The sequence below is a fragment of the Talpa europaea genome, assembly GCF_964194135.1.
Source record: "Talpa europaea genome assembly, chromosome: 10".
NCBI classification, from domain to species: Eukaryota; Metazoa; Chordata; class Mammalia; order Eulipotyphla; family Talpidae; genus Talpa; species Talpa europaea.
Window position 1 is genome coordinate 65,253,011 of NC_140077.1, and position 24,360 is coordinate 65,277,370.

General features: G+C 43.1%; 1 protein-coding gene across 1 annotated transcript in view; it reads left to right on the forward strand.

Annotated features, from left to right (window-relative positions):
* The window catches only part of KLHL22 (kelch like family member 22), a 36,691-nt gene that overhangs the window by 11,230 nt on the left and 1,101 nt on the right, over nucleotides 1-24,360 (forward strand). The window contains exons 3-5 of the mRNA XM_084244837.1: nucleotides 1,745-2,463; nucleotides 8,060-8,252; nucleotides 22,680-22,913. Of these exons, the coding sequence (XP_084100963.1) occupies nucleotides 1,745-2,463; nucleotides 8,060-8,252; nucleotides 22,680-22,913 (1,146 nt within the window). The remainder of the gene's footprint in view (nucleotides 1-1,744; nucleotides 2,464-8,059; nucleotides 8,253-22,679; nucleotides 22,914-24,360) is intronic.

The window sequence follows — 24,360 nt, forward strand, 5'->3', positions numbered from 1 at the left end:
CCTAGGGCCATTGCTGTGGCAGCCTAAGAGGGGGAGCCCCCAATTTACCTCAAGCAGTCAGGATCTGTTTTGTTTTGTTTTTAATGGATTGGGCCTTAATGCAATGTTGTCTTTGAATCAGTTTTTACTTGTCATAACTTCTAAGTTGGTAGGCCCTCTAGATCACTGTTGCTGCTTGCTCTGCACACGCTGTGCCCCGCACTGGGCTCAGAGTAAGACTCTTCATGGTGCCCCCAAAGACCTGGTCTGAATTCCAGTGATGCCATCCGCACTGGATCATCCCCCCAAAATGAGTCCCCTTCTTTGAACCTTTCAGTGGATTCCTGCAGGGGGCATTTCTGGGGTAATCTCTCTGATAGGCCACCTGGCAGAGCACACCCTGCCCTGCTGGTGAGGATGGGACAAGAGGGTTCTTATGGAACTGCTTAGACCCACCTAGGGTTGTGTGGGCATTCACCTTGTACCCAGCATCTAGTCTCCAGTGTCCTGGCCCAGAACAAATCAGACATAGTGTTTAGGCAAAAGAGCAAAGAAGAGATGTCTGCTAAGGGAGAATACAGATGAACAAGTAAAGATATTCAGGACCTAACAAAGCATTATGAGAACATCCCATGTGGGACAAACACCTGCCTGACACTTGGCTTGCCTCCTCAGTGTTAGCATATCAAATCAATTAACAAGAACTAAACTTCCTCGAAATAGAAATAAAAAGAGTTTACATGTTTATTAATAAGCTAGCAGATGCCAGCAGATTACTTATGTGTAATTTGGTGATGATGCTGGATAAGTGAGATATTCCTGTTTTTAGAGAAATCCTAAAATTCTGTTTTCCTAAAAAAAACTTAGCAGTATCTGGGCAGCTTTCCCTGAGTCCTTCCTCTGCCTTCTTGTTCTGCCCCACCTCAGTTACCTAACCAAAGGTGTCCTAGAGCCCTGTGCCCTAATTCTCAGCTCCCACCTAAATGCCTTTCTGTTTCATGCTCTCCTTCTAACCAACCTGTTCTTCTGCATGATTAGCAAAGGAAAAGTGTAGGCTGCGTGGGAGCCTCCACACTAACTGAAGTTGAGCGGCCCTCTGCCCAAGCAGGACAGTTTACCTACTTTTCAAGGACTCTGAGTCATAGTCCTAGGATGGGTGCTGGGTGAGCCTTGCTGACAGTTCTTAGGGCAGGGGCAGTTTCAGGCCCTGCTCCTGGGGAAGGGCGTGGGTTTCCTGGGCCCACAGCTTTGACTGTTCTCCAGTGTGGCAGGAGAAAAGGCTTTCTTCTAGAGAATTGGGAAGTGGTAACCTTCCAAATTGGGCTCCCAGGTACCTTCCAAACCAGTAATAACTAACATAGTGGCCTTTGTGCTGCTTCCTGCTTCTCTAGAGGTCCAACACGTTTGAACTGAGCAGCTAACATATCAGGGGGTTGCTCTGTGCCAGGTAGTTCCTGTTTCAACATATTCTTCTCCACTTTATCCCTGATTTATAGATTAGGAAACAGAAGCAAGAGATGAGAACATGCTACAGATCACTGAGCTGGGATTTAAGCCTACGTAGTCTATAGTGAGCCTTCGTTGTCTTTAGTGTGTTGGGGGAGAGGCTGTGGCAGATCTCTGCCCTGGGAAAGGTTGGGGACAACCAAGGGGGCCAACTGCAGCGGATGACCACATAAACCACGTGTCCAGTGTCATTCTCTGTCTCCCACACCCAGACACTATCCCCAGCTCGGGTGTAAATGGGTCATTTTTCTCTTCACAGATTCCAGAAATTATTCATTTCTGCTGTGACTTCCTCATGTCCTGGGTGGATGAGGAGAACATCCTTGACGTCTACCGGCTGGCAGAGCTGTTTGACCTGAGCCGCCTGACTGAGCAGCTAGACACCTACATCCTCAAAAACTTTGTGGCCTTCTCTAGGACTGACAAGTACCGCCAGCTTCCCTTGGAGAAGGTCTACTCCCTCCTCAGCAGCAACCGCCTGGAGGTCTCCTGTGAGACTGAGGTGTATGAGGGCGCTTTGCTTTACCATTATACCCTGGAGCAGGTACAGGCTGACCAGATCTCGCTGCATGAGCCACCCAAGCTCCTTGAGACAGTGCGGTTTCCGCTCATGGAAGTTGAGGTCCTCCAGCGGCTGCATGACAAGCTAGAGCCCAGCCCACTGAGGGACACAGTGGCCAGCGCTCTCATGTATCACCGGAATGAGAGCCTGCAGCCTAGTCTTCAGGGCCCACAGACAGAGCTGCGATCAGACTTCCGGTGCGTCGTGGGCTTTGGGGGCATTCACTCCACGCCGTCCACTGTCCTCAGTGACCAGGCCAAGTACCTGAACCCCCTGCTGGGAGAATGGAAACACTTCACTGCCTCCCTGGCCCCGCGCATGTCCAACCAAGGGATTGCAGTGCTCAACAACTTTGTGTACCTAATCGGAGGGGACAACAATGTCCAGGGCTTTCGTGCTGAGTCCCGATGCTGGAGGTAGGAAAGGGCCCATGGTCCTTCGTCTGTGGGTGGTCCTGTGGTGCAGGAGTCAGCTCAGAGAGCTGGTTAGGGGAGTGAGTTCTGCAAGGCCAAGGTGGTCAGCCTTGTAAATTAATCTTGTGGCCTGTTGGGGTACATCTGTTCTGTGGAATAAAGTTATCAGAGAATGCAGCTAGCAGTGCCACTAGGAAAAGGGGACCTGGCATACTTTCATTCTTGTTTCCTTCTCAGAAATCCATCACCCTGGATTACACTCTGCTCCTTGTGGGTGAGGGCCTGGGTTATTACTGCACATGACTAAGCACAGGAGAGGGGAGCCTGAGGCAGGAAGGGCACTTGGGCCTTGAAGGAGGAAACGTAGGCACTGGAAGATTGGACAGGGCGGTCTCTCCTTCTGCCTCACCCACATCTCATCTTCCATTTGCCTGTCTGTTTTGCTCTGCACTCCTAATCATAAGTATGTGGTGGATGATGGCTTCTTGTTGCTGCTGCTCCCACTGTACGCACCGCCCTTAGTCTACAGGAGAACAAAAGGCTGACAGATGTCACTGAGTCTCATAAGAGAGCTAATGTCCGCTCACTTATCCAGCCCTGTTGTCTGTAGTATGATGGGCACGTGGTCTCTGGAGGAGGCAGTTTTCCAAAAGGGATTGCTGTGATCTATAATATTTCTGTGGGTCTTTGAGACTGATTCACAAATCCATTTCTTTAGGCAGAATAAGAGAAATAGGGTAAATTCCAGGGTCTCCTTTTCTGTACCTTGCTCTGATTTTCTTGGGATTTATTGTGTCTGCCCCCTGAAAGCTGAAGAACAGCACTGGCAACTGCTGCTGGCAGCTGTGAGTTGACACTACCCGTGTTCATGTTCCTGTTACCATCTTTTAGGGTGTGGTTGGCTGTGGTATGGCTGTGGCCATAGTCCCTAGAAGCAAGTGGAGTGACAGACTGAGGAAGAGATGGCTATTTCTCAGCCACCTCCACCCTCCTGGCTCCAGGAAGTGATCACCTTTATTAAACTAGAATGAGACCCAAAGCTTTGCATGTTGTGGTCAAATGTAAGGATAGACAGTTTAGAAAGGAGGAAAATACACCTTCATTTGCTCCCTAACCAGAAACTGTCCCCAGTGGGTGTGGCAGTACCACATTGGAATTCCCTCTGGCCAAGTCTCAAAGCTGCTTTTGTAGGGGACTTAGTTTCCCAGTTGGAGGCCAAAGCCAGATCTCCCTGCTGACAGCACACCATAGATCTGTAAATAAACCTCTTTAGAGAGTGATAGTCAGCACATGGTGGGCTGTCTCTGGGGGTGATAGTGGGGGGCGGGTGCGTGCCCTTGCAGTCTGTCCTGCTATGTGTCATAGAAGTCAATTCCACTCAAGACTGGTCTAAATTTCCTTTTTGTGAACATGTGCTATGAGACCAAAGCTAAACTCTGGGAAATGTCAATATCAAACCTGTGATCAATAACTACAGCCTCAAGCAATGGCATGTAAGGATGATGAGAGCTGCCTGGCAGGAACAGGTACCCATTGAGGGGCCAGGCCACAGAGTGTGTGGGGGACATGGCTGGGAGGTCCTCAGGGTCTGTCATCTCTACAGTCACTTGGATTTTCATTTAAATGGTTTAATAGTCACGTTTCTTTCTCCCCTTTCCCATCTCATGGCTCTGTAGAGTCTCAGAAAACAAAAAACCAAGATTTTGCGGTAAATTAGGGTTTGTATTTTGGTGGGGAGTTAGGGACTTACTAGGGTATATCAAAAAGCATTAGCACATAAACTGTAGATGAAATTGTTTTTGCCTTGGATTTGCCAGGATAGCACTGTTTCTCTTCTCTTTCTATTGCCCCCATTGCTCTTTTTCTTTTTTTTTTAAAAAAAGATTTATTTATTTATGCATATAAGAACTGGAGTTTAGTAAGCCAGAAGTGCGGGGCTGGGGGTAGTCACCAGAGGAGTCACCAGAGACAGTGGGGAGCAGAACAGGCAGATCCACTGAAATACACTGCTGAGGGGGGCAGTGGGCGAGACAGGAGAGGTCTGCTGCGCCATGTGAGTTGCTCCCTGGCCGGCTGGGGATCCAACTCATGCTGCAGTGGCTGGGGATAGCCTGATAGTGCTGTCTTTAACCCCTGCACCACCAGGTAAGCCCTTTGCTCCTTTTCTATAGTATCATCCTATGGGCTCCTGAATACTGACTGCCCTTGTCTGGTAGTGGCTGGTTCCATATTGCCTTGTGCCCTGATCCAACTGAGAATAATAACTCTCAAACTGAGACACTTCCATGACTTAATATTTTAAAGTGTATTTCAAAAAATGTTTTAATTATAATGGACTTTAAAATTAGTCATGAGAGGGCCTCCCCTGGTGGCGCAGCAGTTGAGCGCTGTGCTGTGAGGCTGCCCTCACTGGCAAGGGTCCCACCAAAAAAAAAAAAAAAAAATTAGTCATGAGAATGCTTAAGTGATCGAAATACAGAAAAACAAGTTTACTAAATTTAATAAGGATCCTAGAACATTTTGTTCCAACTCTAGACTTGGCTTCTGAGTTTGCAATAGCATGATCCAAAATCTGCATAGAAGTGGCAAAAACTGTTTATATCCTTATGTGTAACTGAATTCTATTTATTTATTTATTTATTTATTTATTTATTTATTTATTTATTTATTTATACAATAGCTGGGGTACAGGCCAGAGGCGCCGGAGGGTGAGTGGACTCACCAGAGACAGAGTGGGGAGCAGAACAGGCAGACAGACCGAAAGCACTGCTGAGGGGAGCAGCAGGCGTGACAGGAGAGGTCTGCAGTGCCATGTGGGCATCTCCTTGGCCGGCCGGGAATTGAACCCGTGCTGCAGAAGCTGCGGACAGCTTCACAGCGCTGTGTTCACCCTACTGCGCCAGCGGGGAGGCCCATAAATCTTATATTATTAAAAAAAAACACTTGAGCAGCACTCCATCTGCCCACCTGTGACTATGCAGGTGCTTCTTTTCACCAGCTCTCTCCCTCTGCAGGGCAGCACCCTTCCTGCCTGCCCATGACCTGCACCATGCTGGGACTTCTCTTCACTGATCTCCCGCAGCAGAGGTAGCTCTCCCCAAGGCCGCCTGCCTGTGACCATGCAGGCCTCTCTCAGCAAACCTGTCCCTTTTGGGGCAGCTTTTCCTGTCCGCTTGTGTCTATGCAAGTGTCCTTCATTCTTCTGTCCCCTTTCCCTAATAAACCTGCTCTTTAAATAAAAAAAAAAAAAAGGATAAAACACTTGAGGATTTAACCTGACAAAGTGGAAAATTATAGAGGAAAATATAGGATACAGGACATGGGGGGAGATAAGAAATCAGTGAACCTGTGGTTATGTCTGAATTATTGATGTTTGCTGTCTGTATAGACGTGTATGTGTTTGTTTTCCTTAAATGTGAAACAACCACAAATCCAAATGAACTCAGCCTGAGAAGCTATGATGGCGGGAGACCAGAGGGAAGAAGACCCTCCATCTGGAGTGTCTTGTCTTACTCTGGGGGAAGATGCTGAATTGCTTTTGGCTGAAAACAGGGCACAAGAAATGGGCGTGAACAGGCATCTTGCACAGGAAAGGCAGTGGCACCCTCTTACCTAGTTGATGGGGCTTTTGTGAGTGAGGTGCCCAGGGCTGTTCTGTTTCTCTCCAGCCAGACCTCTTGCCTGGTATGCTCCCCAGCTACCCAAGTCTCATTCTCCTCAGGAGGCACTGACTGGTTTCCATAGGAGAGCTCTGCGCTGGGAAGAGCATACTCTCTCCTTTTTCCCTTCCTGGTACCTGCCATTATGTTGAGCACTTGAGTGTGTACTCTGCTCTCTTTAGCAATTTTTCCCATTCTACAATGGAAAGCAGGGCCTCTGAGTTCCCAGTACTGAGCACTGTGCCTAATCCATGTTAGATGGCCAGTGAATATTTGTAGGGTGAATGAACGATTTCACTAATAGCACTTTTATTCCTTTGCTTACTTCATTTGGTAGACAGAGTGTGATCTATCCTGGGCCAGGAGCTATCCTAAGGTCCAGGAATATGGAAATTAATCTCAGTTTTTTATGAATGTCCCTCTAGTTAACAAGGATCTTGTCGCTTATGATCCCTCATGATAGCTTCTCTAGGCAGGTGATATCACTGCCACTCAGTGCAGAAACTGAGTGAATGTTAAGAGTAAAACTCTTACTAAGGTCACCCCAGCTAGCACCTGGTGTCCATGTCACCAGGTGCATGCTCCTTTTCTCCTTTTGACCCCAACTCCTGAGGCACTCTGTTTCTTGTCATTCCTGGTTGGCATAGAGGGGCTGGCCAAATGATAGAATAAGCAGTGATAGAATGTCTAACTTGTGCTTTGGGGCACGGGTTGAAACCAGCCTCTTCATCAACCAGCATACAAACCAGGCCAAAGAGAATTTTCTTCACTCTCTTTCTAGCCAATTGAAGTTTCACTTGTTCTCTTTGGTGTTGCACTTACTGTAGAGAAATAAAAGCAGTTATTTGGGGCTATCCCTGTACATGGACTGTTGAACAAGAAGGCTCCTGAAGCAGAAGCACAGATACTGCTGCCTGGTGGATGCTGAGGGGAAAAGGCACCACAGGTCACGGAAAAATGGACCCCAGCTCCCAGGGTTCTGGTCCATCATCTGTGTTAACCCAAACAGCACACCTGCCTGTGTGCCTCCTGTGGGCCCAACGGAGCACCAGGCCTGGGACATGGAGAAAGGGAGAAGGGGCAGGGAGCACCCTTCCCCCCATAAGTGGGGAAAGCCTGGGGCAGGACTCAATGCTAGAAGGGTGGGTGTGGATTTGGGCTGCAGATTCCTTGGGTATTGGTTAAGGCGTTGGGATTCTGGTGTATGATCACCAACAAGGATGAGACCGGTTGAAAGAGGGAACTTGGGGTTCCATTCAGGATAGGTGAACAATCAGCTGGAGGTGACTGGCAGGTATTTGTGCCATGAGTCTGAAGTGCAGGAGAAGATGAGGGGTGATAGTCTGTCGTGGGATGACTGAGGTTACCTGGACTGAGAATGTGAAGCCTTCTGAAAGCAGAAGAAAGGTAGACAAGCTGAAGGGTTGTGGCAGTGGGCAGCATGAGTGGGGCACTTGAGCAGGAGTGCAGGGTGAAGCTGTCACTTGGGGAGACAGGAGAAGGCAAGTCTGTGACTTGGGGACAGCTGTATCTGATGTGAAAGGTGTAGGAAGGTATCTCTAATGTCAGTAGAGTGACTCTCCTCCCTTCCCTGTGCCACCCTTCCAGGACTCAACCCAGCAAGGCTCTCATAATATGGAGTTTCTGAATGGGGATGGGGCTATGGGACCATAAGGTGAGACAGGTGAGAATGAAATGCTGTGGCCACAGAAATGGGGCATCCTGGGGTATATAGTTAGGCAGTCTAGAAGCCACCCAAGAGGTTATATCTGCAAGGGCCCAAAGTTGTAGATAGAAACCCCAGAGGATCCTGGCCATGCCTTCCAGAGTGCTAGGTGGGCATATTCTGGTGAGTGGGGGCAGATGGAGCGAGAATATGGGCCTGCTGGGTGGGCTCTCTCACCTGTCAGTGATTTGCTGTCCTTGTGTCCTCTTAAAAGGTATGACCCACGGCACAACCGCTGGTTCCAGATCCAGTCCCTGCAGCAGGAACATGCAGATCTCTGTGTGTGTGTCGTGGGCACGTACATCTATGCAGTGGCAGGCCGTGACTACCACAATGACTTGAATGCTGTGGAGCGCTATGACCCTGCCACCAACTCCTGGGCCTATGTGGCCCCACTCAAGAGGGAGGTAAGGAAGCCCCTTCAAGAAGGGCCGTTTTCAGCCCACTTTCCTTTCCTAGGGTGTGGAGAGTAAATGGAGGTGTCCCCCCAAAGGCACTGCACTTAGTACGGAGAATGGTAGAGAAGTGATCTGAGGGTCAGCCAGCTTCTTAGGGAGAGCCTCTTCAAGTGTCCAGACTCCATTCCCCAGAATTTCTTTACCATGGTGAGACCTTGGTCCTTGCTTTAACTTCTGTTCAAATGAGACAAAAACCTTCCCCTAGCCTGTGCCTTAGCACAGTTAATATGAGCTAAGTCCTAAGATGTCAAGCAGGAGGGATGCTGAGAGAGACTCAGAAGCCTTGGATTTCTCTCCCATTGACCTCCTGGAGAGCAGGGTCTTTGAGAAGCCAAAAACACTTGAAGTTTTATTTTTTTATGTTTTTTAAAAAAAATTCTGTGCACTCTGCATAATACTTTGGCTTGTTCCAATTTGAAGATGTTTAAAAGAAGGTTCATTGTGCAAAGATAATGTTTTAGGAAGGTGCCTTTCTGTTATCCTGTGGCCTTGGGCTACTTCGGCTCTGGCCTTGAAGCCAGACATGAGATCCTGGGGCAAGTACAAGACCTTGCTGTTCTCTCCTGGATTTCCCAGTCTCTGAGAATATGGTACACACCCTGCTAGCAGCAGCATTGTCATTTGTAGAGCACCTGCTAGACCCTCTAGCTTCCCAGACAAAAAATATGGTATACAGGACGCTATCAGGTTGTTCCTGGGCAGGTACGGGAATGTGCCTCGAGGACTGTGTCTGGGTCCTACTGGGGAGCTGCAGTTCTCCAGCATCGCCACAGAGGGGCAGTCTTGGCCCTCAACTAACTTCTTACTGCCAACGTTCATACATTGACTCATCCAGCAACTACTTAATAAGCACCTATCCTGTTCTAAGACCTTGGGATACAGTAGTGACAAGAAATGACAAAGGTATAAACCCCCTGGTGTTTGCAACCCAGCAGGAAAGACCAGCCTTAAGCACTAAGCAGATCAGTTAAAAATAATTACCATCTGTGGTAAGTGTGATTAGGAAGTTAAGAGGGATTGAGCTAAACAATGCCCAGGGAGGGGGCACTGGCAGGTAAATGTCAATAGACTATTTGGAGAAGATCTATCTGGGGAGAAGTCAGTTAGATCAGTATCTAAAGAAAGATGGGAAGTCATCTGGAGTGAGGAAATATCTTCCAGGCCAGGAATTTATTCTGAGAAAGAGGTAAGTGTGGGATATGCTTATAGAGAGAAGAGAGTTTAAACAAGAGGAACAGGAGAGCAGTCCCAGGCCACTGGATGGTCCAGAAGCAGTAGTGGCTTGTGCCTTTCTACAAAAAACTGGGATCACGGAGCAGAGCAAGGATTACAGCCTTAAAACTGATTTTGTCAATGTAGGAGAACTGTAGCTTCAAACAGTGGGGAGAAACAGGTCAGATCACCTGTGTCTCCTCATAGAACAGGCCTCTACTTGAAACTAAGGTTGGGATAGTTGTTTGTTTGTTTGTTTTTAAAATTTCATTTATTTTTGTGTAGAACTGGGGTGCAGGCCAAAGGTGTGGGGGTGGTGAGAGGATTCATCAGAGACAGAGTTGGGAGCAGAACAGCAGATTTACTGAAAAACACTGCTAAGGGAGCAATGGGTGAGACAGGAGAGTTCTGCTGCACCATGTGGGTTAGCTCCCTGGCCAGGGATCAGACTCAGGCCAACGCTGTGAGCTTTCACAGTGGTAGTGCTGAGACTTAACCCCTAGGCTACCAGGGATGTCTGAGGTTGGGATATTTGAAAAATGTGCCACTCCTATCCCCTCAGAGCTAAAACCAAGACAACAAATGAACACTTGCATAAACCAAGGTTTTAGCACCTGTTAGCAATAGGAGCGAACACCCCAGATAGGGCTTTGTATTGGAAAAGAAAAGAGAACAACTCCAAGCCTATGACCCCGTCTCAACTACAATCCATGCTCAGTGCTCAAACACAGCTTAAAGGTAGAAGCTGCATGACTATCAGACACTGAGAAGAAGACGCTAACATACAGGAGGGGATCATACTGGCTCCCTACCATATAGCTCCAGCATCCACAGCACAGTAGGGTGCTTGAATCTCTCATGCTCACTGGAGATAATCCCTTGGTGCCCTACTGTCACAGTTCCTTTCCGCCTGTCACTCCTTCCTGCTGCAAATTCTTGAATCACTTCAGCAGGTGTAGAAGCAGCAATTAAAATATCACCTCGTTACAGCTCATAAAAAATAGAAATAAAGAGACTATACCACAAACACTGGAGTAAAAAAGTCCTAAGAAGAGTGTCAATCTAGCATAGCTGCAGAGTATGAATGAAGAGGAGTTCAAGGTAACTGTTAAAACAATGTTTATGGAACTAAAAAAAGAAAATGGGAGCTATAACATAGGAACAGGATGAAGATCAAGAAGATATCAGGTAGTTACAATTAGAAGTAAAAGAGCTAAGAAATACTGTAACTGAATTAAAAAATACTATTGAGACAAACTCAAGTAATGGAGAGAATTAATAAGCTTAAAAGCACATTGTCAGAGAACACACAGAGCAACATGGAGGAAAAATTTTTAAAAAGGGTAAATGTATAAGAGTACCTTGGGAAGCTTGATCAAATAACATCTGTATCATGGGGATCCCAGAAGGAGAAGAGAAAGGCATGGAAATTTTATTTAAAAAAATAATTGCTCAAAACCATCTTGATCCAGAAAATAACCCAAATATCCTCATCCAGGAAGCCCAAAGAGCTCCAAACAAAATAATACCAAGCAGGGCTTCCCCTGTGGCGCAGCGGTTAAGTGCTGGTTGCGAAGCTGCCCGAAGCCTCCGTGGCATTGGTTCGATCCCCAGCTGCTCCCCGGCCACTGGAGGAGGGTTCCGCATGGCGCGCAGACCTCTCCTGCCGCCCGCTGCTCCCCTCAGCAGTGTACTTTGGTCCTTCTGCCTGCTCTGCTCCCTGCTCTGGCTCTGGTGAATTCTCTTACCCTCCCGTGCTTCTGACTGTACCCAGTGCTTGTATAAATAAATAAATAAATCTTTTAAAAAAATAATACCAAGCAGACACATTTTCATAACGTTTTTAAAAGCCAATGATGGAGGGGCCTCCCCGGTGGCACAGCGGTTGAGCGCTGGGTTGCGAAGCTGCCCTCAGCCTCTGCAGTGCTGGTTCGATCCCTGGCTGCTCCCTGGCCACCGGAGAAGGGTCCCACATGGCGCGCAGACCTCTCCTGCCGCCTGCTGCTCCCCTCAGCAGTGTACTTCGTCTGGTGAATTCTCTCACCCTCCCCGCGCTTCTGACTGTACCCAGTGCTTGTATAAATAAATAAATAAATAAATAAATAAATAAATAAATAAATAAATAAATCTTAGAAAAAAAAAAAAAGCCAATGATGGAACAGAATACCAAAAACATCAAGACATGGTAACCTGTAAGGGGAGACTGAAAAGACTATCAGCATACTTTTCAGTGGAAACATTTCAAGCAAGAAGGGATTGGCAGGAGATATTTTAGGTGCTTAAAGATTTCTAATCTGGAACTCTTTACCCTGTAAGATTAACATTCAAGACAGAAGGAAGTGTAAGGATCTTCACTAAAAAGCAAAAACTTAAAGAATTTATCACCATTTAGTCATACATGATTGAAGGGGTAATTATCAAGCAACAGCAAATGTAGAGGTAACAGACATCTAAATCATATACAATGAAGGAGGAGCCAGACAGAATGAGACCAGATGGTCCAACAGGTCACACAAATAGTCCATCATAGATGAACCTCAGAAGAACTTCAAACAAAACTCAATAGACATAAACAAACAAACAAAACAGAAATCAATAGAAGTAACACATAAAACAGCAGAAATGGAACCTAAATAAAACACTAAAAGGAAGATTTCAAAAAATAAAAACATAAGATGTACTATTAAAAAAATCAAAACGAAAATGGCCAATAAGCTTTTATGTCTCAATATCACCTTAAGTATAAATGTCTTAAGTATCACCAGTCAAAAGCTGTAGTGTTGCATGGCTTTCAAAACAAAGTCAAACCTTGTGCCGTTAATAAGAAATCTGTCTTACCAGAGGAGATAAATAGAGAATTAAAGACTGGAATACAGTGCTACAAACAAATGGTAATAAAAATTTTTTAGAAGTCAAGAAAAGCTATACTTAGATAAAATAGGTTTCCAATTAAAAAAATAGTAAGAAATAGAAAAGGATATTATGATACAGTGATAAACTACACATAAATATATATGCACTGAATGATGGGACACCAAGAAAAATAAGACAATAACAGAACTGAAGAGAGATACTCAAAACGCAATAATAATGAGGGATTTTTTTTTAGCTTTTTTTTTTAAGATTTATTTATTTATGCATACAAGAGCTGGGGTATTGGCCAGAGGTGTGGGGGCGGGGGTGAGAGGATTCACAGAAATAGAGTGGGGCAGAACAGGCAGATTGAATGAAATACACTGCTGAGGGGAGCAGCGGGCGAATCAGGAGGGGTCTGCTGCGCCATGTGAATAGCCCCCTAGCCAGGGATCAAACTCGTGCTGCAGAGGCTGCAGACAGCTTCATAGGTTGCGTCTTAACCCCTTGTGCCACCAGGGAAGCCCAATAATGGGGGAATTTAATACACCAGAACTATGGATAGATTAACAAGACAGGGAATAAATAAGGAAACAATAACCTTGAATGAGGAGCTAGACAGAATAGCGTTTTTGTTTTTTTTTTTTTTTGGTTTTTTTTTTTTTTAATAGATTTATTTATTGGGACTCCCCTGGTGGTGCAGCGGTTGAGCGCTGCACTGTGAAGCTGCCCATAGCCTCTGCAGCACCGGTTCCATCCCCGGCCGCTGGTGAGGGTCCCACATGGTGCGACAGACCTCTCCTGCTGCGCCCGCTGCTCCCCTCAGCAGTGTGTTTTGTCAGTCTGCCTGTTCTGTTCCGTTCCCCGCTCTGGCTCTGATGAATTCTCTCATACTCCCGCGCTTCTGACTGTACCCAGTGCTTGTATAAATAAATAAACAATTTAAAAAAAAAAGATTTATTTATACAAGAACCGGGGTACAGACCAGAGGTGTGGGAGGGTGAGAGGATTCACCAGAGACAGAGCAGGGAACAGAACAGGCAGACTGACGAAACACACTGCTGAGGGGTGCAGTGGGCAAGACAGGAGAGGTCTGCTGCGCCATGTGGGACCCTCGCTGGCTGGCCGGGATCAAACCGGCGCTGCAGAGGCTGTGGACAGCTTCACAGCGCAGCGCTCAACCGCCTGTGACACCAGGAAAGGCCCTAGACAGAATAGTTTTAACACAGAGTACTCCACCAAAAAACCACTGCATACACTTTTTTTTAAGTGCACATGAACATTTTCAAGAAGAGATAAGTACTCTGTTCTGACCATAATGCCAAACAAAAGGAAAAAACACACATACATGTAGACTAAACAATATGGTGCTTAATAGCTATTGGATTTGAGAAAGTAAAATACTTACAAAAACCAGTAGATGTTAATAAACACTGTGAAGGATCTGAAGTTAAGAGGGAAGGGGAAGGAAAAAGACAAGGGGATTAACAAAAAAAGACTAGCAATGAATTCCTTCAGCTTGAAGTACATCTGCAAAGTTCCTACCACTAACATAGTCAGTGGAGAAGGCTGACATGAGTGCTTTTTCCTACGGTGGAAAACAAGGCAAGGATGTTTTCTCTCAGCACCCTTAATTCAGCATAGTCGAAGGTTCCAGCCAGTGGAAAAAGCTAAGTTAAGAAAGGTATACAGATTGAAAAAGAAGAAATCAACTATTTTCAGATGATAAAATTGTCAAAAAGTCTAAAGAAATCTATCCCCAAAAATCCTAGCACTGTGAGTTCAGCAAGATTGCAGGATATAAAACAAACTCAAAATTTTTCTGTATTTCTACACACATGGTTTCTAAACACATGGAACTTGAAAGTTAAAATATAATACAGGGCCTCCCCAGTGGCGCAACGGTTGAGCGCTGGGTTGCGAAGCTGCCAGCAGCCTCTGCAACGCCAGTTCGATCCCCAGCTGCTCCCCAGCCACCAGAGGAGGGTCCCACATCGTGCGCAGACCTCTCCTGCCACCCGGTGCTCCCCTCAGCAGTGTGCTTCGGTCCTTCTGCCTGCTCTGCTCCCCGCTCTGGCTCTGGTGAATTCTCTCACCCTCCCGTGATTCTGACTGTATCCAGTGCTTGTATAAATAAATAAAAATAAATCTTTTTAAAAAAAAATAAATAAAATATAATATAATTTCTAGTTGTTTAAAAAATTGAAATATGTCAGTATAAATCTAACTAAATTTTTACAAGACTTACATGCTGAAAATTATAACATGCTGATGAAAGAAAATGTAAATAAATAGGGTGACATACCATGTTCATGAGTTAGAAGACTCAAAAAATAGAGATACTAATTCTTTGACTCAGTTCTTCCCCACACCCCAGCAAGTATTTTTTTATTTGTAAATAGAGATGATATTCTTCTGAAATTTGTATGGAAAAACAAAGGGTCTAGAATAACTCAAATAATTTTGAAACAAAATGGAAAGAATCAATCCAATTTTAAGATTTACTATATAACTGCTATAATTAATACTGTTATTGATGGAGAGACAAATGTGTAAGTCATTGGGACAATGGAGAAACATTTTTTGACAAGAATGCAAAGGCAATTGAGTAGAGGAAAGGTAACCTTTCAACAAATGATACTGGGGCATTTGGACTTCTGTAGGCATAAAAAAGTAAACATCAACCCAAAACTTATACCTTATATAAAAGTTAACTCAAAATGATGGAAACTTAAATGTAAAACTACAAAACTTTTAGGGAGAAAAAATCCTGGGCCTAGGGCTCAGCAATGAGTTCTTAGACTTGACCACAAAAACTTGAGCTATGGAAAGAAAAATTGATAAATTGGACTTTTATCAAAATTATGTACTTTTGCTTTGCAAAAGATCCTGTTAAGCAGTTGAAAAGACAAGCTGCGACATGGAACAAAGGCAAAATATTTAAGAAGACATTTTACTGAGGAAGATACACAGGTAGCAAATATCACATGAAGTGTTCAACATCTTTAGCCAGGAGGGAGATGCAGTTTGAGAAAACCAACATCATAATGGCTAAATAAAAATGGGGGACAATACCAAAAGCTGATGAGGATACATAGAGACTGGGAAAGTATAAATGATACTGCCACACTAAGCAAAAGTTTGGTAGTATCTTTAAAAAGTGAACTTCCATCTACCTTGTGACCTGGTAAAATATTTTCATCCTGGGCATTTATCCAAGAGAAATAAAAAGTTTGCTGTACATAAATATTCATAACAGGTTTATTGGCAATAGCCAGAAACCCAGAACAAATGAGATGTCCTTCAGTGTATGAAAGACTAAGCAAACTGTGGCAGGAATACACATTCTGAGATACTCAACAATAAAAAGGAACAAACTGGGTACAAGTAGTATCCTAGGTGAACCTGGATTGGTGTAGAAAGCTGGTATTGAAAGATTACATGCTGCATGCTTCCATTTATATAATGATTTTGAAATGGCAAAATTCCAGAAATAGACAACAGACTAGAGGTTGCCAGGGATTACAAAGAGGTTTGGGCAGGAGTGAGGTGAATGTGACTATAAGTAAGCAATGGGAGGATTCCTAATGGACAGAGAAAAGTCTGGTGTTTTGACTGGGTCACTGTCAATTTCCTGGTGTAATGCTGTATGAGCTAAACGACCTCTTACTGTTGGGGGAATCTGGGTGAAGAATATGTGGGCTTGGTATTCTTTCTTTGTTGTATATTACTCCAAGTCACAAGTCTAATGAACAAATAGAGTCTAATCTATTTCATTAAAATTGGTATTAAACTCGGGCCTTCCTGGTGACTCAGGGGTTGTAGTCTTAGTGCTATCAAGCAGTCGCCAGCCAGTGCAGCAAGAGTTCATCCCCCAGCCAGGGAGCTGACCCACATGGCTCAGCAGAGCTCTCCTGTCTCACCCGCTGCTTCCCTTAGCAGTGTATTTCAGTAGATCCGCTTGTTCTGCTTCCCACTCTGTCTCCGGTGAACCCTCTCACCCATCGCACCTCTGGCCTAGACCCCAGTTCTTGTATGCATAAATAAATAAAAATAAATCTTTTTTTTTTAAAAAAAGAATTAAACTCCAGCCAGTCTGTCTACAAAACTTGCATTCTTAATCCTGACAGTGATTACAAACACTGTTACTTCAGTTGTCCTAGTAGCAGCAACACTAAAAAAAAAAATCCTGAGTTGTGTCTTCAGGGATTCGCCATAAGTAGATCTGAGATGAAAACCAAAAATTTATTTTATTTTATTTATTTTCTCCTCCTCACCACCATCCCTTCTATCCCCTTGTCCTTTTCTCCCTCTCTTAACCACAGAACCTTCGCTTTGTTTATTAATGTCTGCCAGTTTTTGTATGTATTTTACTTTGTCAAATGGTCTGTTATGTAAATGTCCAGTATTTGTCTTTGTCATTCTGACTTGCTTTACTGTACATAATTCCCTTGAACTTCCTATATTTTGCTGTAAATAGCAGCATTTCATCTTAATAGCTGGATAGTATTCTATAATGTGATTATATCACATCTTGATACAGTTGTCTGTCAGTGAGCATTTATGCTGCTTGCATGTCCTAGCTGTTGTAAATAGTGCTATAATACACAATGTAGAGCGTATAGGTTTTTTTGTGTTAATGGCTTCATATTCTTTGGATTGATGCTCAAGAGTAGGATTGCTGGGCTATCTGGTATTTACATTTTTAGCTTTTTAAGGTAAATCTAATAATATAGATTTTTTTCATAATATCTACACCATAATATCTTTTCATAATATCTTTTCGTAATATCTACACCAGTTTACATTCCCATCAACAGTATAATAGGATTTCTCATTCTTTGAGTTGTCTTCAGCACTTTTTGGGTCTTTTTACTATCTGCTGTTCTCACAAGTGTGAGATAATATCATCTCATTCTGGTTTAAACTTACATCTCTCTTATTAGAAGTGATGATGATGTATGTTGGTCTTCTGGATATCACCTTTGGTGAATTGTCTACTAATATCTGCTGTCCATTTATTGATTGGGTTGTTTATTTTGTTATAATTGAATTGTATCTAAAAGCTTTTTAGCTTGAGGTAATCCCAATTGTTTGTTTTTATTTTTATTTCTTTTGCCATAAGTGTCAAGTCTCCAAAAACACCTTTATTGTTGATGTCATGGAACATCTCACCAATGCTTGTTCTCTTTATTTATTAATGTGGAGGTTCTAAATCTTTAATCCATTTGTAATTTATTTTTGTGAATGGAGTTACAGAGTGATCCAACTTCATTGTTTCATCTATGGCCTTCCATTTTGCCCAGCACCATTTATTAAAGAGACTCTCCTTTACACACTGTATGGTGTGGCTGCTGTATCACAGATTAATACTGACATGTACATAGATTCATTTCTGGGTTTTGCATTCTGTTTCATTATTGATTCAAGAACCTATTTCTATGCCAATACCATGTTGCTTTTAGTAAGGTGACATAATGTCCCCAGTTCTTTCCTTTTATCTCAAGATTGCTTTTTTTTTTTAATTTTTTTTCAAGATTTATTTATTGATTAATTGATACAACCACTGGGTAGAGTCAGAAGTGTGGAAGGGTGAGAGAATTCACCAGAGCAGGTAGCAGAACAGGCAGAAGGACTGAAGTACACTGCTGAGGGGAGCAGCGGGCGGCAGGAGAGGTCTGCGCGCCATGTGGGACCCTTCTCTGGTGGCCGGGGAGCAGCCAGGGATCGAACCGGCACCGTAGAGGCTGCGGGCAGCCTTGCAACCCAGTGCTCAACCACTGCGCCACCAGGAAGACCCCTATCTCAAGATTGCTTTTGCTGTTTAAGGCTTTTTATAATTCCATATAAATTTCAGTATTTCTTTGAAATATATTGTTCGTATTTTGATGGAGATTGCATTAAATTTATGTACTGCTTTAGGCAGGGTAGTCATTTTGATTTTACTGATTCTTCCCATTCATGAGCATGGAATGTCCCTCCATCTCCTTATGCCAGTAAGTACTTTAATAACAACTTACAATTCTTATTGAATAGGTCCTTGACCTCCTCAATTAGGTTAATTCCAAGGTATTTAATTGTATTTGAAGCAACTATAAATGGAGTTAGTTTCTTGATTTTTTTATTCTTATCATTTGCTGTTTGTGTATAAAAATGCAACATACAGATTTATATTCGTTAGTTTTATGACCTGCCACTTTGCTATAGTGTTTCTAATGGTTTATTTGGTTGAGGTTTTTAGACTCTTATATATAATACGTCATGTGTGGATAGTGTTAGTCTCACTTCTTTTCTGACTTGGAATCCTTTTATTTCCTGTTTTGTCTGATAGCTCTAGCCAAAACGGAAGTAAGGACAGTGGGTCTCCTTGTCTTATTCCTGGTCTTAAGGGGAGAACTTTCAGTTTTTCACCATTCAGTATTATATTGGTTGTTGGTTTGTGCTATATGGCTTTTATTGTATTGAGATAGGTTCCTTCTGTTCCCATCTTGTATAGAGTTTTTATCATAAATGGGTGCTAAATCTTATCAAATGCATAAATAAATGCATTCTGTCTGCATCTATTGATTGTACCATGATTTTATCTTTACTTTTGTTGATAAGATATAGTATATTAATTGATATATGTATACTAAATCATGCTGGAATCCCTGGGATCCCATTTGATTGTGGTGTATAACCTTTGTGATACACTGTTGAATTTGAGTTGCTAGTATTTTGTTGATGATTTTTGGATTTTATTGAAAATTTTTGGATCAATTTTCAGCAGGATATTGGTCTATTATTTTCCCTTTTTCTGCTGCTTTGTCTGGTTTCAGTATAAGGTAATGTTGGCATCATAAAATGTATTAGGGAGCATTCTTTATATTCTTAAAACAATTTAAGCAAATTTGATAAAATTCATTTGTAAAGCCATTTGGTCCTGGACTTTAGTTTTTTGGAAGATTTTTTATCTATGCTTGTGAATGGTTTCTTCAACTTATCTGGTTCTTCCTGGCTTAGTCTTAGTTGATATAGAAATGTGTTCATTTCTTCAAAGTTATTGAATTTATTGGCATATAGTTGTTCTTAGTAATCTCTTATAACCTTGTATTTCTCTGCTATCTGTGGTGATTTCTCCTCTTTCATTTGTGATTCTGTTTATTGATGTTCTCTTTCTCTGTCTTTGTTAGCGTGGCTAGAAGTTTGTTTTGTTTATCTTCTCAAAAGACCAACTCTTACTTTCATTGACTTTTTTTATATAGTCCTTTATATATCTATTTAATTTAATTTAATTTAATTTATTATTTATTAATTAATTTTATTATTTCTTTCCATCTACAAACTTTGGATCTTGCTTGATCTTCCTTTTCAAGGTACTTTAGCTACAGTATTAGATTGTTTGTTTGTATTATTTCTTGCTTCTTACTGTGGGCCTGTATTGTAGTTATCTTCCCCCCATAAGACCATTTTTGCTACAACCCACAGATTATGGTAGCTTGTATCATCATTTTCTTTAGTCTCAAGGTATTTTTTTTATTTGTTTTAGTTTCTTCTTTTATCCAGTAGCTATTAAACAAAACTGTAAAGTTTTCCTGTTGTTTTTTAAAATACTTGATTTCTAGCTGTATAGCATTCTTTTCAGGGAGAATACTTGCTATGATTTTGATCTTAGTAGTTTTATTGGCAATTAACTTGTTTCCCAGTATATGGTCTAGTCTTGAAAATGTTCCACGTGCGCTTGAAAAAAATGTGAACGCAGTGTCTTTTGCGTGCAGTGTTCTGTAGATGTCTGTTAAAGCCTATTCTTCTCTAGCATCTCATTTAAGGCTATTGTTTCCTTATTCTGTCTTGATTTATTCATAATTATAAGTGGTATATTAAAATCCCCTAGTATTGTGTTGTTGCATTATATCTCTTCAGTTTTGTTATTGTCTTATGTATCTGGGTGTTCCACACTATGTTATGAGTGTTTTTTCTTGTATTACCCCCTTAATCATAATATAGTTACCAACTGTATCTCTCTTTTTCTATAAAAGATTTATTTATTTATGCATACAAGAGCTGGGGGGTAAGAAAATTCACCAGAGGCAGAGTGGGGAGCAGAACAGGAGGATCTACTGATACACACTGCTGAGGGGAGCAGCGGGCGAGACAGGAGAGGTCTGCTGTACCATGTGGGTTAGCTCCCTAGCCAGGGATCGAACATGTGTTGCAGTGGCTGCTGATAGCTGATAGTGCTGAGACTTAACCCCTTGTTCCACCAGGGAGGCCCACCAACTGTATCTCTTATTACCTAATTGTCTCATATAGTCTTATGCCAGCTTCCACCTCTAGGCTATGTTTAAGCACTGGATACAGTGCTGGCCACAAATTGTAGTTGAGAAAGGGTCCCATCCAGGGAGTTGTTCTCTATTCTTTTCCCATACAGAGCCTTCTCCTGGGGTGTCTGCTTCTGTTGTTAACAGGTACTTGAACTCTGGTTAGTGTACATGTTCAGTTATCTCAGTTTTCGCCCGTAGGGTGGCAGTTAGGTGTATACCTTGGCAGGTGTTTTGAATATCCCAGCCTCAAACCACAAGGCCTTGTCTATGAGGAGACATAGGTGATCCATCTTGGCGCCTATATTTATGTTCCAGCTGTTCCATATTGGGAACTTCAGGCTCAAGTCAGTAATCATCACTCTGCATACTTGCTCCTATAGTTCTCCAGTAGTGCGTTCTATGACCCAGACACCAACTATATGCAACCCTCCTCTCCACCCCCATCAAAGTGTGGCATTTCCAAAGTCTCCAATGTGGTTATGTGACCATGAGTCAACAACAGTAAGGGGACTCTGGACAGCTGCCACCCCTCCTTCTTGTGGGTTGTACTGCTCTGGTATTTCTGTAAACACAGTTCAATTAAAGTTTTTCCTACCCCTTTTTACAGTTGCTCCTGGTGTGTATGTAGCCATCCATTTATTTTTCAGGGGTTTTGACTTTGTTCTGCTGCAATTTAGTTGTTAGTATATGGAGAATACATACCAGAGTATTCTCTTTGCTGTCATCTTGTTGCATTCTACTCTTTCTTACAATTACATGTGAATGTACACTTATATCAAATAAAAAGTTTAATTAAAAAAAGAAACCCGGGTCTCTCCTGGTGGTGCAGGCGGTTGAGCGCAGCTCTGTGAAACTGTCTACAGCCTCTGCAGTGGGGGTTCGATCCCAGCCGGCGGGGGAGAAGCCCACATGGCGCAGCAGACCTCTCCTGTCTCACCCGCTGCTCCCCTCAGCAGTGTATTTCATCAGTCTGCCTGTTTTGTTCCCCGCTCTGTCACTGGTGAATCCTCTCACCCTCCCGCACATCTGGTCTGTACCCCAGTTCTTGTTTAAATAAATAAATCTTAAAAAAAAAAGAAAGAAAGAAAAGAAACCCTCCCCAGCTCCCTACCATTGATAGGAGAAGATTCAAAAATTTTAATGTGTGTTCTACCCACTGCTCTGAGCCCTGCCTTTCTCCCTTTCCATACTGTTGTTGTGATAACACACTCTCAGTGGTTGTTCCTGTACAAACTCTGAATCTTCCACACCCTGTGAAATCCTCTTCCCTAAGAACACACAGTACCCTGCCTGGGGGTCATGGGCACAGCATGGAGGGCCTTGCTCAGGGTCAGTTTGACTTATGTGCTGTGAAAAGGGAGGCAGGAGGCCAGCAAGAAGGGTGCACGTGGTGGGTCTGGCAGGGCAGCAAGGAGATCGCCATTGGGGTGCAGTAGAAATCAAGCATAAATCAAGAGCAGGGTGGTGTTTTCTTCCTCCACGTTACCCATCACTAACGTGGCATTGTACTTCTTGTTTTATTGTTTATGTTTGATTTTGCATCTCACTATTCCCCTCACTATGTCATTAGACATTTTTTTGCAAACAGATTTTTAAAGTGAGGTCTGCAGGTCTATACTATTGCTTGCTGTTGGGAGCGGGGAAGAGATGAAAGCCACTGAAGGTGGGTCAGAAGCTCAGAAGTGCTGTCCCTTCTCTCATGACTAACTCCGAAAGTGATGCTTTGATTGATCGCTGTGCAGATATGTCCCTTAGGAGCATGGGAAAATAAAGATTCCGTTCTCCTTGTGGGAGCATGAGGTTTATCTCTGGGTCCATGGACATAGATGTTGGGGTGGATGTCGAGGACAGGATGACCAGCAAGAATCCAGGAACATTCTTGTCAGAATATGAGGAGGAAGTTGACAAAGCCATGAAGAATTGGGCAGCCATGGCTCCTGGCCATCTTCCCTCACAGTCCTCTTGCCCCTCCCCACCTACCTTTGGTTCTCTTGATGACACTACACAGGTATACGCCCATGCAGGCGCCACGCTGGAGGGGAAGATGTATATTACCTGCGGCCGGAGAGGGGAGGACTACTTAAAGGAGACACACTGCTATGACCCAGACAGCAATACCTGGCACACTCTGGCTGAAGGGCCTGTGCGGCGGGCCTGGCATGGCATGGCTACCCTCCTGGAGAAGCTGTACGTGATTGGGGGTAGCAACAATGATGCTGGCTACAGGAGGGATGTGCACCAGGTGAGTGGGGGGCTGCTTGTATGAACACACACTTCATTTATTCCCATTTCTTGCAATTATTATTGATGAAAACCTAATAGAAATGCATACACTTTAAAAATAGGCATTACTTTTAAAAACAGTTTTTAACTTCACAGCAAAATAGAGCAGAAAAGTTCAGAGGATTCTCATATCCCACACTACGCCCCCTCCAGAGTGATCCATTTGTTACAGTTAATGCACCTACCTTGACTCATCATTATCACCTAAAGTTCAGTTTGCATTAGGATTTACTCTGGGATTGTACATCCTATGGATTTGAATGAATGACATGTAATCACCATTATAGTAACATATAGAATGGTTTCATTTGTTTTTATTAAGAGCTTTAATTATGAAACTCTTATAATCACAATTACAGAATTTTTTAAAAGTGGACCAGGGTAAGGAATAATACTCATAATCCAGCCCCTGTGCCACTGTTTTTAAATTCTTTTACCTACGCATCGTTATCACCTAATTGTAGCTAGAAGTATCCCATTCTATTCTGGCTGAAGTTAAATTTGTAAGTGTTTGCCAGTTCAATATGAAATCTACCTCTGTACCCCAAATTCCACTTACTGTGCACTGTCAGACCCCTGCATCATTTGGGTAGTTCTGAATTATTCCAAATAACATTGAAAATAATAGTTGAATATTTTCACATAATTTGGATTATTTCCTTAGGTTACAGCCTTGGTTCTCAAAACAGTTTCCACACTCCCATGAAACTTGTTTAGAAAGCAGATTCTCAGATCCCCACCACTGAATTGGAAGTTTCAGGCGTGATGCTCAGCAATCTGTGTTAACAGGAACCCCCATGTCCACCCAATCACGACAACTGAGCTAGTGTATTCATTTCCTGTTGTTGCAGGAACAAGTCACCATAAATGTAGCAACTTAAAATAATGCAAATATATTTTTTAATTCTGTATTTATACAGAATTTAATTAATTAATTAAATTCTGTATTATATTTTTAAATTTAGGTCTATAATAATTCAAGGTGCCTTCAGGGCTCCTTTTTTCATAGGCCTTCGGGAGAATCTTATTCCTTGTTCACTCAGGTTGTTGGAATTTAATCCCTTGCGGTTGTAGGAATTTCCTTTCTGATGGTGCGAGAGGCTCTTCTCATCTTCTCGAGGCTTCTGTGTTCCCTGGCACAGGGCTGCTTCATCTTCAAAGACAACAGCAGCAGGTTGTCTTTTCTCCCTTCTCATTTCTCCTGTCTGGCCTTCCCTTTCTACTGTCAAGGACTCTTGCAAATACTGGGTTATTGGAGAAAAAAAATACATCATGACTTTTCCAACAACTCAGTAGATATCCCACTGGGAAAATTTAGGATAACCTTCCTCATCTCTGAGGAGCTTTAGGAGATCCCTATTCTATCCTTAGACAAATCTGTATAATCCTTTTTGCCATATAAAGCA